The 15,046-nt window shown below is 37.6% G+C and overlaps 1 protein-coding gene and 1 long non-coding RNA gene across 3 annotated transcripts in view; one reads left to right on the top strand and one right to left on the bottom strand.

Moving 5' to 3' along the window:
• Positions 1-15,046, bottom strand: part of itpkb (inositol-trisphosphate 3-kinase B) — a 52,880-nt gene that overhangs the window by 5,645 nt on the left and 32,189 nt on the right. For both annotated transcript variants that reach the window (XM_023278803.3, XM_023278804.3), the window contains exons 6-11: positions 7,574-7,673; positions 5,935-5,972; positions 5,657-5,832; positions 4,748-4,952; positions 1,483-1,584; positions 51-122 (exon numbers count right to left, since the gene is read on the bottom strand). In XM_023278803.3, coding sequence (XP_023134571.2) covers positions 51-122; positions 1,483-1,584; positions 4,748-4,952; positions 5,657-5,832; positions 5,935-5,972; positions 7,574-7,673 — 693 coding nt within the window. The remainder of the gene's footprint in view (positions 1-50; positions 123-1,482; positions 1,585-4,747; positions 4,953-5,656; positions 5,833-5,934; positions 5,973-7,573; positions 7,674-15,046) is intronic.
• Positions 8,226-14,085, top strand: LOC129350207 (uncharacterized). The gene is made up of 2 exons (XR_008603556.1): positions 8,226-8,795; positions 11,333-14,085. It is a non-coding gene; the product is annotated as an uncharacterized LOC129350207 (long non-coding RNA).

Raw genomic sequence — 15,046 nt, 5'->3', positions numbered from 1 at the left:
GTGTGTAAATGTACAAACCAAACAGACCATCACTGACTGTGTGTTTTTACCTCGTGGGTTTTGAAGAACGGTGAGATCTCCAGAGTGTCTCTGATTTCTTTCAGTCTTGTTAGATAACAGTTCTGGAAAAGAAAACAGACACACACAAGTTTTTTCAGCTCGTTCACTGATCCAGCTCTGATCCAGCCAGTTTTATTATCGGTGTCAGAACTGAGCTGCTGACAGGATCAGCAGGAAATATTCACTTCATCTCATGTTGTATTTCTCAGTAAACTGCACAGAATAGCTTTTATTAGCAGATGAATTTCAGCAACTCTAAACATTCTAACGAAGGCTCTCAATGCACTTGTGTTATTTACGTTGTGGGGACGTACGAGGTGCGATCAAAAAGTTCTGATGCTATTTGTGGAGAGCGTAACAGTCAAGTCCGAGAAATGTGAGCCGTGGCTGTGATGAGTTTTTTAGCCACAACTAAACAACCCTTCTCACCAGATTTGTCTTCTTCTTCTTCCCCAAAATGAAATTCAAGTTTTTGAAACAGTTTAGAAGATTCAGCAAAAGAGAAACTTCTAGGGGGCGTTCAAATGTTGCAGGAACACTGGGAGCAAAGTATCACTGCACAAAGACACTACTTTGAAGTGGACAGTTGTCAAATTTAAATCAGGTATGGTTTTTGATTTTTATGGGCCCAGTCTTGGAACTTTTTGATTAAACCTTGAAGTATACAGAACAAGGATTCCAGGGAGTGTTTTAAGTGTTGCAGGAGCACTGGGGGCAGAGTATCATCGCGCAAGGAGACTTTATGTGGATGGGAGCCAAATCTAAATCAGGTATGGTTTTTGATTTTTATAAGCCCCATCTCTGAACTTTTTGATCCCACATTGTGTAAATAAACTTGCAATCAAGATGCAAGTTTAAGTATATAGAAACACAAATGCATTGCTATGTTTTGTCAAACAAAAAGGACAAAGACACATTTTTTTCTTGACTATTTGTTTTCCGCATCAAGTTAAAAAGTCCACACAGCAGTTTTCAGAAGAGATTCTGCTCACCACGGATGGTTCTCAACAAGTTTACTGAACAGGACTTCCAGGGAGTGTTTCAAGTGTTGCATGAGCACTGGCAGCAGAGTATCACTACACAAGGAGACTACTTTGAAGTGGCCAAATCTAAATAAGGCATGTTTTTTTTTCTTTTAATAGGTTTTCATAGACTTTGTTCACACAGTCACACTGCAAAGACTCATCTCCCATATGGGAAGCATAAATAAAGGTTTAGGGTCAAGGTTAGGCACACAGTGGTAATGGTTAGTATAAGTCTCCAGGGGTAAGATTCCTCTGCTGTGATGGAAGGATGACCATGTCTGTATATGCTTCCTGTGGGACTGTTAAAGAGTTCAGCTTTAAATTCCTCATCTGTTTTTCTGTGCCATACAGTCATCAAGGACATGAACCCACACAGAATAAACTAGACAACACTCACCACTATGTCCTTATTTCCTTTTACAAAGTCGTGGAAGGCTGCAGTGACTTGTTCTCTCGTCTTTGTCTTCTTAAAATCTCTGTTCACCGTGCCGTCCTCTTTCTATAGAGAGAAAACAAGGAGAGAATTATTATGAGAACCAACTTCATGCATGAGTTCCACATTAGGTTTATTTTCTCTGGTATTATATGACAATAACTGTATGAAACTTTATGGTATAAACAGTTTTTATCTGATTCTCTGTCCAACATGAAACTGCAACTTTCAGACTCCTTGAAGGCTGGAAGTTGGAAAAAGCAAAACAAGGGATCAGATGGGACAAGAAAAACAGAACAAACACTGTGTGGAGCAAAGGAAGTGAGGAAGGAAAGATATTTTTAGAGATCTGACCTTAAAGCAAGGAGGGGTCTTTGATGCTGTGAGAGAAAATAATTCTTTAAACCCCCTAGACTTGTCATTTTTGTGTCCATTTTGTTTAAAAACAGCAACTGATTGTTTTTATTATGACTCATGTATGATACACCCTGGTGGTGATTTTATTTTATTATTATTATTATTATTATTATTATTATTATTATTATTATTATTATTATTATTATTATTATTATTATTATTATTATTATTATTTGACCATGCTGAGTTTGAAACTCTAATCAAGTTGGATTTTCTTTTATGTAATTGTTTGTATATGCAATATTTTTGTCCCACGTCCTGACTGGTTTTGTAATTTTTCTAACCTTATAAGAGTGAGTCTTCTTGGCCACGTGTCCCTTGAGAAAACGAGCTTAATCTTAGGGATCTTTCTGGTTAACAAAGGTTAAATAGAAACATACTAATAAAAATCTAGCAATTGTATTTTTGTACACATTTTTGTGAAATTGTGAAAAATGATCAATCCCACTTTCCATGAATCTAAGGCTACATATTCCTGCTTGTGTTCGTTCAACTCCTCAAATGTTAAAGATATTCACTTTAATCCTGAACAACATAAAACAGTAGATGTTCAGATTTAAGACACTAAAAAAAAGTGAATTCTAGTCATTGACTAATTTTCTGTTCATCAACTGATCAAGTAGTAGTTTCAGCTCTTACAGACTTTTCTTTTGTGTAACATTTGATTGAGGCTACAACCACACTGATGCATTTTAATTTAAAATGAAAATATATTAGCCTGAAGTAAGCAGTACTGTTTTTATTTAAAATGTCCCCACGGTATTGATCTTAATAAAATTGTTCTTAAATAGTTTCAGATTTTACAGGATATAGTTATTGGTGATGTTAAACCATAATTTGTGAAAAACTGCAAAAGGCGTCCCACAAGGGTCGATCCTGGGGCTTCTGTAGTTCACTATTTATATCGATGATATTGTTTACTCTGTATATAATTGTAAAGTACATCTTTATGCTGATGATACAGTTTTCTAAAGTAGTGTTGATATTGTAATTCTACTGTTGCACTCAATAACCATAAAGTCATTTTTAATGCAGGTAAATTCATGTTTTTCACTAGATGACCAGCGTTTGCTATAGAAATGTTGTGTAAACACCAATTCAGTATGTTGTTTTGTGAGGCAAAAAGGACCAAGACATAAGTTTTTTTTTATTGATCTTTTGTTTTGTACAGCAAGTTAGAGAGACAAAGTTTCAGCTCACCACAGATTGTTTTTAACGTGTGTACAGAACACGACTTTCAGAGAGCGAATGTTGCAGGAGCACTGGGAGCAGAGTATCACTGCACAAGGAGACTACTTCAAAATAATAATTACAATTTGGCACTATGAGTGGCACAAACATTTTTTTACAGGACTTGTAGCTTAGATTATGGTGGCATTTTAAACCTGGTTGCCTCAGTTGTATTTTTTAATTCCTTGGACACTGTTTATCACTCTGCTTTAGGATTTATTACTGGAAATACCTTAAATTCTCATCACTGCAGGCATTATACTCATGTTGGATGGTCCTTACATGCCGTAAGGTCTGATAGAAACTTGGTTTTACTTATTTATAAGGTCCTTACTGTTTTTTATGCTCCATCACTTTACTTCACTGCTGTAGCAGAAATGACGGGATTATGTTTTTACTACACTTAGAAAATAAAGTTTCACCCACAGAGCATCTGCAACCTGGAATAAAATGCAGAAAAATAAAGCTGGACAAATTTTTTATCCCTGTTTCTATCTGATTTCACCTATAGCTGTTCTTGTTAAACTGGAAACATTCAAATTAAGCTTTTATTACTATATCACTTGATAGTATTTTAAGAGTCATTGTTATCCATTTTTTATTTATGTGCCTATATCCTCTTTTCTTCTTTAACTTGAAATGCTCTTTTTTATTATTACATTAATTCCACCTAATAGTATTTTAATTGTCATCGTTATCCACATTTCCTATTTGTTTACCAGCTGCATTGTAAATGAGGCCTTCATATCTCAGTGTATTACAAGTTTAAATAAAGGCTGAATGAAAAAAAAGGGTTTTATTTATTTACTTAAAGAACAAAGTCTCATAAAGAGGAAATAATCGATCATAGAAGCATCTTAAGTTTACTCTCCACCTCTATTAATAGAAATGCGGAAGCAGTAGTAGTGATCGTGTAGTACTAGTAGAATGTACTGGAGGTGTAGTGTTAGCAGCAGTAGTAGTACATGTACAGTAATAACAGTAGAGTTTCTTATTTCTGCTTGCTGCCCGGCAACAAGGAACTATTTAGAGACAAAACTATTTTTCCCTTTATGGTTCAAGTCGTCCTCCTTCACACACAAACATACACATCTCACCTGATTAGCTTCACATACGTAGTTTGCAATGTAGAGAGTGGAAACACACACAGTCACACACACACACCTACACACACACACACACACACACACACACACACACACACACACACACACACATCTCTGTTTCTGGGGATAACCCTCAGCGTCATGGCAACAGACCACCGGGAGGCCGTGCATGTCCTTATATAGCCATGACAAAGAGTTGTGTGTGAGTGTATGTGTTGTGTGTGTGTGTGTGTGTGTGTGTGTGTGTGTGTGTGTGCGTGTGTGTGCAGTGTCAGTGCCAGATGTCGTAGTCTATACAGCTGCCACGGACAGACTTCAGTGTACGACAAAGACAGTCTCGCACAAAAAACACTTCACAGGAAGTTTTCTGGTCAAAAACAGGAACTCAGATCACGACCTGAGAGGCACGCCGAACGCTGGAAGAAAGGCGGGAAGGAAGCACACACACAATAACACACGCACAATAACACACACACCTTGACTCCCTCTATCCTGAATCCCAGTGTGGCCGTCGAGCTGATCGTCTCCCTCCACTGCATGTATCTGGGTTTGGTCACCGCCTTCTGCTCGTTTTCTTCTGCCGTCGGAGCGTTGGGATCCACTTCGATCATTTTCTGGTACATGTCGGGTCTCGGAGACGGTTTCTTACGAGCCTTGGTCAGCTCTTCTTCCAGATACGTCCTGAGGAAAGTAACAAGTATATGCAAAACCGGCTTTGATTCTCTAAACTCCAAGTAGATTCTGGGATGCATGTGTAACTTTTTTTTGATGTTTCCCATTGAACCGCATGTCACGAATGGAAATTTAACAATTCTTTCTGTTTTTACTGTTTCTGGCTGATAAATGGTGTCATTTTTGCAATTTTGTTAAAGACAGCATGCCTTGAAAGCCTGCTGTTGGATTTTTAGGTTCAGAAGGTTAATATATATATTCCAACTTGGGTTTTACTTATAAGACATCGGTTGTATCTGTAATAACAGTTCACTTTTCTAGTGCTGCACTAAAGAGTACTAGAAATGTGTCAGAACCTTTTTTTTTAAAAAAAAGGAACAAGAGCTGTGAGATGAAACCCAAAGGTTAACCAAACATATTTGGAAAACAGAAGAAAGAAATCAAAGTGAATTAACAAATGACTTCTTGGCTAAACTTTGACCAGATTTCATGAGCAATGAGGGACTATACCAGACATACTGGCTGTTTTACCACGAAAAAAAGTTAATTTTTAAATATAAAATTCCATCTAAGTTGTGAGAGAAACATTAAACAGAAGGATAAAACACACAAAACAGTATTAAATGTTAAATTAACAGTCTGTAAAACGTTAAATTTGAAGCAATCACAGTTACTGTAATTAAATTAAACTTAATTTATGGTGTTTTTCTCACCTGACTCCCATCTTACAGTCCATCACACAGGGGAAGTCAAACTCGGCCAGTAGATCTTCCATCTGGTTGTACTTCTGTCCGTCCTTCTCCACGTCTCCATGGTAACCGGGGACGTACGGACGAAGCACGTCTCTCATCAGCAGGGACAAACAGCGCTGCTCGCATTCACAGTGTTTCTAAAGAACGTCATTAATAAATTATCATCTCAAATTCCCGGCGACGCAGAATTCAAAGCCAAGAATCTAAAAGCAAATTAAAGGCGATGAAAGGAGTCTTACTTTTAATATGCGGCCGTTCGCTCCCGCCTTGAAACTCCCTGGAAAAATGACAAAGTTTTACTGAGAGGCAGCTGCACAAAAGACTTCGGAGGAGTTTGGCTTCAGTTAGCTGGACGGAGATGAAAAGTCGGTTGGTGGTTTTTAGACAGAAAGTGAGGAAATTTGCTACAGCAATGAGCCATATAAGAAAAATGGTATGTTTTTGAACATTAAAGGATGTAAACATATTCTACACTGATGCTTCATAGTTAATAATCGAATAATATATCAGTCAAATGGACCAAACTAGGACTTTTACTGCAAAATTGCAAATTGCTTATTGCTCCTGTGGACTTTTACTAAAATAGGATTTGTCACACTAGCAGTGGAGTATTTTTACTTTGTGCAACTGGAACTTTTACCTAAGTAATTACCACTATACTTCTTTCATCTTTGACTTTAGGTGCTATATATACATTTGGGGAATTTGATATGCAGCAAAGCATCATAATTTATAATTGCAAATATTGGAAAACATAATTTTCAGAGTATTGAGCAGCTCTAGCTGTTAGATGAAGACAAGAATAAAAGTGGATTTATTGTCAGTGTTCCAGCAGCAAAAAATTTCGGAAACATCAGCAGAAAAACAACAACAACAACGCAATATGTACTGTAGGCATAAGTATTGATTTTTCCATATGTGGAAATTCAAATATTGCAGAAATTCCAGCATGCACAGAAACTGATATTGAACATAGTTTTTTTCAGATGCACAAAATATTTGTAAATTCAACAAATAAATTCAGAAATGTAATAAATTAATGTAGTAAAATTTGCAATGAAAGGAGGAGAAACACATAGAAGTACAACATGGAAATCAAATATTATCTGCTAGTGCACTATATAACTGGATTTTTTTTACGTAGTTCTTATAAAAATTAGTGCTTACAGGTGTTTTATAAAAGGCAGGACAAACTTGATAAATAATTCAAATGAAAACAGTCAAAAATCTGGATCAAACTGAAATAAAATATAAAAGAATATAATGTAGATCATAATGACTTCCAGTGTCTCTCAACTTATTTTGTTTAATGTCTTTAAAATTTCTGAAAAAAGAGGCAAAAAATGTCCCAAAAAAACCTTGTCTATTATAAGAAATACATTCTAAGATAACTGAAATATTAAATTACACTGATAAAATGGTGAATGTGAGTGTGATTGTCTCTGTGTGGCCCTGTGATAGACTGGTGACCTGTCCAGGGCGTCTGGATTATCAGACAGGCTAAAATTAATATATATAATAGGTGAGGCGCTCCTTTAATTAAGCCATTGCATGTATTCTAACTCCAGCAGTGAACCACAGAAAATACTAAACCAAAATTCTTGTGTCTGCAGGTATTTGTCGTTTTGGGAAGATGTTTTTATGCAGGATTTTTACTTTTAACGGAGTATTTTTAGTTTGCTAGATTGGTACTTTTACTTAAGTACAGGATCCAAGTAGTTATTCCAACTCTGTTAGTCTGCAGCATGTGTTTATAATCCTAAAAACATCCCAGAAGTCCACTGTAATCTGGTTTATGTCATCATACTGATGGTTTACAACGAAAACAAAGGAAATAACTAATAAAAGCTGCACTCAAAGCCTTGTTCATCCACGTACCTGCGTGTCCTGCCAGCTGTATCCAGGGATATTTCTTCTTGAAGGACATGACGAACGGCGACCAGTGAACCATGTTCTTAATCTTCTTCCACGACTTGTGCTGCAGAAACACACACACACACACGCACACACACACACACACACACACACACACATTAACCTTCACAGTGATGCTTTACTGAAGGTGTGTTTGCTTTACAAGCTGCATCACAAACTACATGTTACTGTTTGATCCACTAACCGGAGCTTCTCCACCCATAAACCTCCTTAATCCCAGCTCTGTTTGACAATTTAATCAGTCAGTGGAATATTGATATTTGCTTTTGTGAGGACAAAACTCTAGTTTAACAACCGTGTGCAAACTTTGTCAAACATGAGCCACTGAGTGTTTAATCTCCTGTGACTTTAAGGAAACAGAGGAGTTTGAGTTCCAGCGTTTTTGGCTGCTTTTTACAGCTTTGTTTAATAGCAAAGAGCTAAACAAATGTTAAAAACACACACTCAGACACACAAAAACACACACTGTGGGGTATCCCTGGCTCTCCCACACTCTCTTTCTCTTTTTTCTCTGCTACATTTCAACTGAACTCTGGAGGATCAGCTCGGGGTTTCCCCTGGTAACACGCACAAAAAACACACACAAAACACACAAACTCAGTGTCCCTGGCAAGGACACACTGAACTGCGGGACTCCTGCCACACACACAAACACACACACACATAAACACACACTCAGTGACGAATAAAAGCTGCCTCGGACACACAAACACACACGGCGTTTCGTTGTTTTTGCCACATAAACAGGTTTTCTCCGGTTCCAACAGCTGTATTCATAATAACCTGTATAAGATTCGCAGCTGGACAAACATCGGTGAATTGAAATGAGCAAAAACACGATGCAAAAGCGACTAAGCTCCTTATTTGTCCCGTTAGAGTCTGTTTTCTTACATTTTGGCTGCCCTTTCACTGAAACTCCAGCAATCTTTCTGAGGAAAAACGCTGAAACTTTAAACCGTTTTTTATGCCGGCAGCATGACATCAGATGGAAAAATTCCTCATGTCTTGTTCTGTGGGTTTAAACAATGGTTGGCTGTGCAACTCTGACAAAGAGAAACAAAACTAGTGGAAGAATCAGCACTGAAAATATCTAGAAATATGAGTAGCTACAGCGCTCAGGTCGACAGGTTGACTGATACGCTCTCATACGAACAGATTCGCAGTGGTAAGATAATCTTTAAAGTTGTTTACTTCAGGAGAAAAGCTATATATCAATGTTATTTTTGGCAGCAGGAAGAACAGAAAACCTGTTTTCATAACTGTGAACCGACCCAACCTGATGGAGACACTGAGGTTGAACTTAAGCTTCTTTTCAGACACGAAATTTGAACACTGCTGCTTCATCAATGTGTGAAAGTGACGTTTTTTTTTCATATAATGCTGTAAAATACATAACAATGCACTAAAAAATGAAAAAATGACTTGCAGCTGATAAAGTGTGACTGTCTGAGGTGATAAAAAGCAGCTATTTGATCCTGATCCAGCCTGTCTCCATGTCAAAGATCATTTACAATCATTTATAATTAATAAAGTTGTGCGTAAACATGTGCAGGTCTCATATGGATCCTGAACTCAGAGGAAATATTTCTAAACAGCTGGAAGCAACAAACCAAACCTTATCTCCTGTTAGTCAAAACCAGGTTTACCTTCACTATCAGTGCCTCTCACTAATCTGACCTGTTACAGACTTGGTACAGACAGCCTGGTCGAAAAGGGGCCCCAAGATATCACTTGGTTCAGTTAATTCAAATTTGCTTCATTGTTCATTCCTATATTACACTAAACTGCAATAAGAACCAAATCACAGTGTTTTTTTTCTTTCTGAATAACAATTTCCACTAAGCACATTTTCAAATTAGCATATTTGCCAACTTAAAGGCTGCAAGACTCTTATAACAAAAGACAATTCAACACTGAAAATTGCCTTTCTGTCTATTGAGGAGAGTAAAACTTTCACTACTGTAGGAAAATGGATTTTTCTTTCACTATGACTAATCAATTGGTCAAAGTGTAGCTTCAGTTTCAGTCCAGTTGGGTTCTCTACAACCTTAGAAAAAAATTCAGAAGTTTATAGGAGGTCTGTCCTGAAAACATATGAGAATCTCCTCATGATATTCAAATTACTTATTTGGAAACTAACACAAAAGCTGTTCATGTTAGAGATCTGACACTCTGCTCTGCAAACAGCAGGAGAAATAATATTATGTCCACAAATAAGTGGAGAAGAAAAGACGAGAAGTGAGAGGAGGATGAGATAAGAGAGGAGGACCATAGAAGGAGATCTATAACCTCTGTCACATAATCTGCTGAAAACTCATCAGCTTGACTATCTATGGTTAGACGCACACACATGTTCGGTCTTTGTGAGGAGTCACATGAGAGGCTTTTCTCTGCACCACTGGAGGATCGAGGAGGAAAAACTCTAAAACAGACTCACATGTGAGCAGATCAGATGGTGGAAACTCCAAGTGAGGTCAGTTAGAGAGCAGTGAGTCTCCAGTCCGTCATACCGACACGATTAGTGGGATTTAAAACAGAAAGTTTGATAGGAAGCTTCAGTATTTCTAGATTGAATTTATCTGATACAAATCCAGACGCTACATCCAGACGAATAAGTTTTTCGCTTAAAATCTTCTTCAGTGTTCTGTCTTTGAATCCAGACTACTGCAGACTTACATTTATGTTCCTGTCTTAATAGACAGAAACTCAGACTCCGGATGCTTCCCAATTTAGTCTGAACTTATTCTTTAGTTTACCACATTTGTATCTCGTGACCTTCTTTCCGTTACATCCGTCATAACAGACAGTAACAAGTTCAACTGACAAAAATTTGTCATTTTTGAAGCTTGTAAATTACTCTGCAGCACAACCGGCAAAACACAACCAGTACTTTTCAGGTGTTCTTTCAAGTCAACCCAACTAATAGAACAACATCATCTGCAAACTGTGCAAGGCAACAACTAGCAGAGGCCTTAAAATGTACAACAATGCACAATAATATGCATTTCAAACATCCGGCCTTCTATCTGAACACAGATGTGGATCATTTCGTTGGTTGAATAAGCGGCTATTCGGTTTTTAGAACTTTAGTTCAATATTTACTTTACAATATTTACTAACACCATCAAAAATATTAACTGCTCTATATTCTAATGCAAATACAGGAACCTAGTATATAATAGGAATTGCTTCAAACTTATATTCATTACATTTTTAAGTGCCATAGGAGATAAAATAATGCGCTGTATTAAGCTAAAAATAAATAATTAATAATAAAAGTAATAAAGTTCCACTAAGGAAAAGAGTGGGTCACTTGCAGAATCTAAGCATGTTGTGCAATGGATTTGAATAAAGGAATAATCATAAAAAAAACTTAAGAAGCTGCATTGAATGTGTTGTATAAAGATCATGCATGAGATAAATTGCAGGATTTTCAATTTGCAAACTGCATTTGATTAATTGTTCAGATCTAGTTGAAGAAATATTGATAAACAAATATATTTCTGCAGAACTCTGGTAGGTATGACTGGAAACACATGAATTTTCCTGATTTTCCTGAATAAATAAAGGCTGAACTGAATCAAAAAGGCAAAAAATCTCTACAAAAATCACAAGCCAATATGTCTCTGTTGCTGTTTTAATGCAGCAGTTATTTCACTCATAAACACTGAGCGGTTTCCCTTCTTTCTCCTCTTTCTACAGCATCTTTCTCCAGACAGCAGCAGTCTGAGGCTGCAGTTGGTGATCCGCCAGCATCTTTCTAACTGCACTTTCTAACTCATCGCTCCTCCACGTTGCCCACTGACAGCTGGTGTGTCGGAGCCGAGAAAGTCTGGAGCGTCTCAGTGGGAGTAATAGCAGACATTGTTATAGGAGAAGTTTGTTCGGTGAGATGAATGTTTCCAGCTCTATTATTGCTCAATAAAATCTACGCTCAGCTGTCAAACCTCCTCAAACAAAAGCTAAATCCAGCTGGAGGAGCAGCGACAAGCTGAAAGCAGTTGAAGCGGCTGTGCAGGTGAGAATACCTGAGCGTGGCTGCTGCACACGTGGAGGACGGTGATGAGGAAAATAACTCCAAGCGACGCGACGACGCTCCACATCGAGTATAGCCACGCGGGCCACATCGTGAGCGATTAGCTTTCAGTCAGCCGGACGACAGATAATCTGTCCCGAGACAAGCTCCGCAGTGAAACTTCCACCTGCAGCTTACACGTATCGTCGTCATGCAGCACCGCAACATTTGTGTGTGTGCAGGAATGGACAATCCTGCTTCATTTGATTAGCAAAGCGGCGGACAAACACACAATCTGGACATGCAAATGCTCCAGCCAGGTCACAACATCTGCGAGTCCAGACAGAGCTCAGAGGAAAAGTCGAGGGAAAGTCTGAGCAATGTTTTGTGTTTTTTCTACTTGTGTGACCACTTGTCTAATCTTGTGTTGGTCTCCTTTATTCTGCTAAAACTCCTCTGACCCCGTGGGACATGGACAGAGGACCTCTGGGGATGTCCTGTGGCACCGGGATGCTGTGGGTTCTGTGGGTTACAGGGTGGGACCTAGATCAGGCTTGTCCTGGAACATCCTACAGATGCTCAATAACATTTAGATGTGGGGAGTGTAGAACCCGGGTGAACAGCTTAGCTCTGTCATGTTCCCCGGGCCACTCCTGAGCAGTTTTTGAAGTGTGTCGGAGTGTATTGTCGTCAAAGACTGCTGCTGCCATTAGGGGTAAAGGTGGGGGTTTGGATTGCTTGATCTGCAATATTTAGGTGGGCAGTACATGTCAAATATCCACATGAATGTCAGGGCTCAAGGTTTCCCAACAGAACGTTGCATTATAACAAGATGATCCATGTTATTCGCTCCACCTGTCAGTGGTAATGACGTTGTGCCTGATCAGCGTATGCTACAAATGCAGACACGAATATGAGTGTGACACTGAAAAACTGCAACACGAGTAAAATAAACAAAACCTCCTAAACAGCAGCTCCAACACAATCAATGGTGAGATGTTGAAGCAGGAACAGTAAATTTATTGTCAACTGTCCTGGCGATTTTCATAATCAAATATCCAATTTGAATCATTTTTATAAAGAGAAAACTATCGAAATTCACTGATTCCTGCTACCTAAATGTGAATATTTTGTTTTCTTTTCTCCTCTTGATATTTTACATAATTGTCTGACATGTTCTAGACAAGGAAACCAAGAAGAAAAATCTGAAAAAATTCATCAACAATTAGAATAATTGTCAGTTGCAGCCCTATGTTGGGTGTAGCACTGTATCACCAATTAAACTAGTTTTATGTTTTAATATATAAAGCAAGAAATACATTGTAAATGAACATTTTTATCAGCTTAAATTAATGGCTTTTTCAACAGTTTATTTTTTCTTTACGGTGTTTTCCAAATGTTATTCAATTGCAGATATTATCTGGTAAAAGCACAGCATTCAAATCTTCTAAAAAAATATAATAATTTTAAAACATTTCCCATTATTTTGAACATTAGAACATGCTTGCTGCTACATATACATTTTAGACATTCTCAAGGTGTCATTTTGTATTAACTTTCCCAGCTGCCACATGAATTTCACCTTTTGCAAGCTTTTGTGAAACACTTTGCACGAATGTTTAATGCCTCAACTAACATTTTCCTAATCAGTGAATCAGTCTATTTATAAACTAGTATAGTCCTAATAGTTTCAATATTCAAATTGCTTCCATTTTTCAACTGACCTAAATATTTTTAATTCACGATGTTTTAAAACATCCTCAGAAATGCAGTCCTCCATGTACTGACAGATAGTTTGTCTACTTTCCAAAGAGTATAGAGTTATAGAGCCAAAATCACCATGACATACCTAACTATTGTTGTTTTATGATAACTGTTGACCAATCATACATTTTTTGCTGCTGCTTGCTGATACTTACTAAACTGTGGGTGTATTATGAGCCTAAACGTGTTGACACTGAGTCACTGAGCTGTGATTCACTGAGGAACAGGTGTATTAAACCAGACCACACATGCAGCTCAAAAACACCTAAAATACATGTTTTCACAGTAGAAAAACACCATTCACTGCTTGACTGTGGAGATACTTAAGAAAACATGACTATTCTTTTTGATTTTAGTGTCATGGTTGATACGTTCAGCACCTGTCTGCTGCAGTCACCAGGGTGTGAATCTGTGATGATCCAATATTCAGTTTTGTTCCCAATATATCTATTAACACGTGCTTTAACATATATTTTTAACATCGGTGCTTTATTCACATATATTGAGTTATGCTGCAGCACTGTTAAACATTGGTGTGTATATAAAAGTGACAGTGCACTACTTATGCATGTATATACTTCCTGAGTGTGCCTTTAAATGTTTTATGGTATAAATGACATCCTTACAGTGTTTACTTTCACTGATGAATGCCAAATAAATTCAAGTCTTTCCTCGAGGAGAAGAAATCTGTCTCCCTTAAAGTCAGCTTAATAAAACACAGCTAATAAACTTCTCATTTCCTCCCTTCTAGTCTGTTTCTCTGTTCAGTGGAAACACTGCCTGCAGTTCAATCTAAAACGATTTGAATACTTGTCAAGTCACAGTTGATCACAGCTGGGTGACTCATGGCTTCTCGTTTGTGCTGAAAAATGTAGAATTTTTAGCTTTCTTCAAAATCTAGTGAATTCAGATGCATATTTTTGACGAATTTTTAAATGAGGCTTGTAGCGTGAAGCAATTTTAATGAAATATTGTGATTTTAATCCTGCACCTCTATAAAAGCAGAACAACTATAAAAAGGATTGGTATATTTTAAAGATCTTTTTGTAAATGGAACATTCACTCCATTCGAAACACTACAAAAAAACTCTAATATTCCTAAAACAAATTTTTTTAGGTTCCTACAAATTAGAAGCTTTGCTAGTAAGTACTGTAGACCCCAAATGGCTCCAATTAAAAACATTGTTGATGACATCCTGGCCTTAAACCCTTATAAAAAAGGTAACATCTCTCAGATACACACCATGATACAAAACATCAGCTCATGCTCATTCTCATATGGAACTCTCTGAGGAGTCCTGGCAACTCTGTCTAGAAAATATCCACACTTCCTCTATTTCTATTAGACAACATCTGATCCAATTTATATTGCATCGTCTACATTACTCAAATGACAAGCTTGCAAAAATATATCCTAATGTCAGTCCAACCTGCACAAGACATCATCAGAGTCGAGCTACTACAGGTCACATGTTTTGGAATTGCCAGCCTTTGAATAGTTCCTGGAAGAACATCTCTGAGGTGCTTTCATACATGTGCAGGAAATTAACAACACCTTCTCCATTCATCTCGATCTTTGGGGTTCCTCCTCAGGAGATCACTGTCCCTTCATCACAAGCAAATGCAATAGCCTTCAC

The sequence above is a fragment of the Amphiprion ocellaris genome, chromosome 12, assembly GCF_022539595.1.
Source record: "Amphiprion ocellaris isolate individual 3 ecotype Okinawa chromosome 12, ASM2253959v1, whole genome shotgun sequence".
NCBI classification, from domain to species: Eukaryota; Metazoa; Chordata; class Actinopteri; family Pomacentridae; genus Amphiprion; species Amphiprion ocellaris.
Note: the sequence above shows the minus strand (reverse complement) of the source record. Positions and strands in the feature narration are given on the sequence as shown.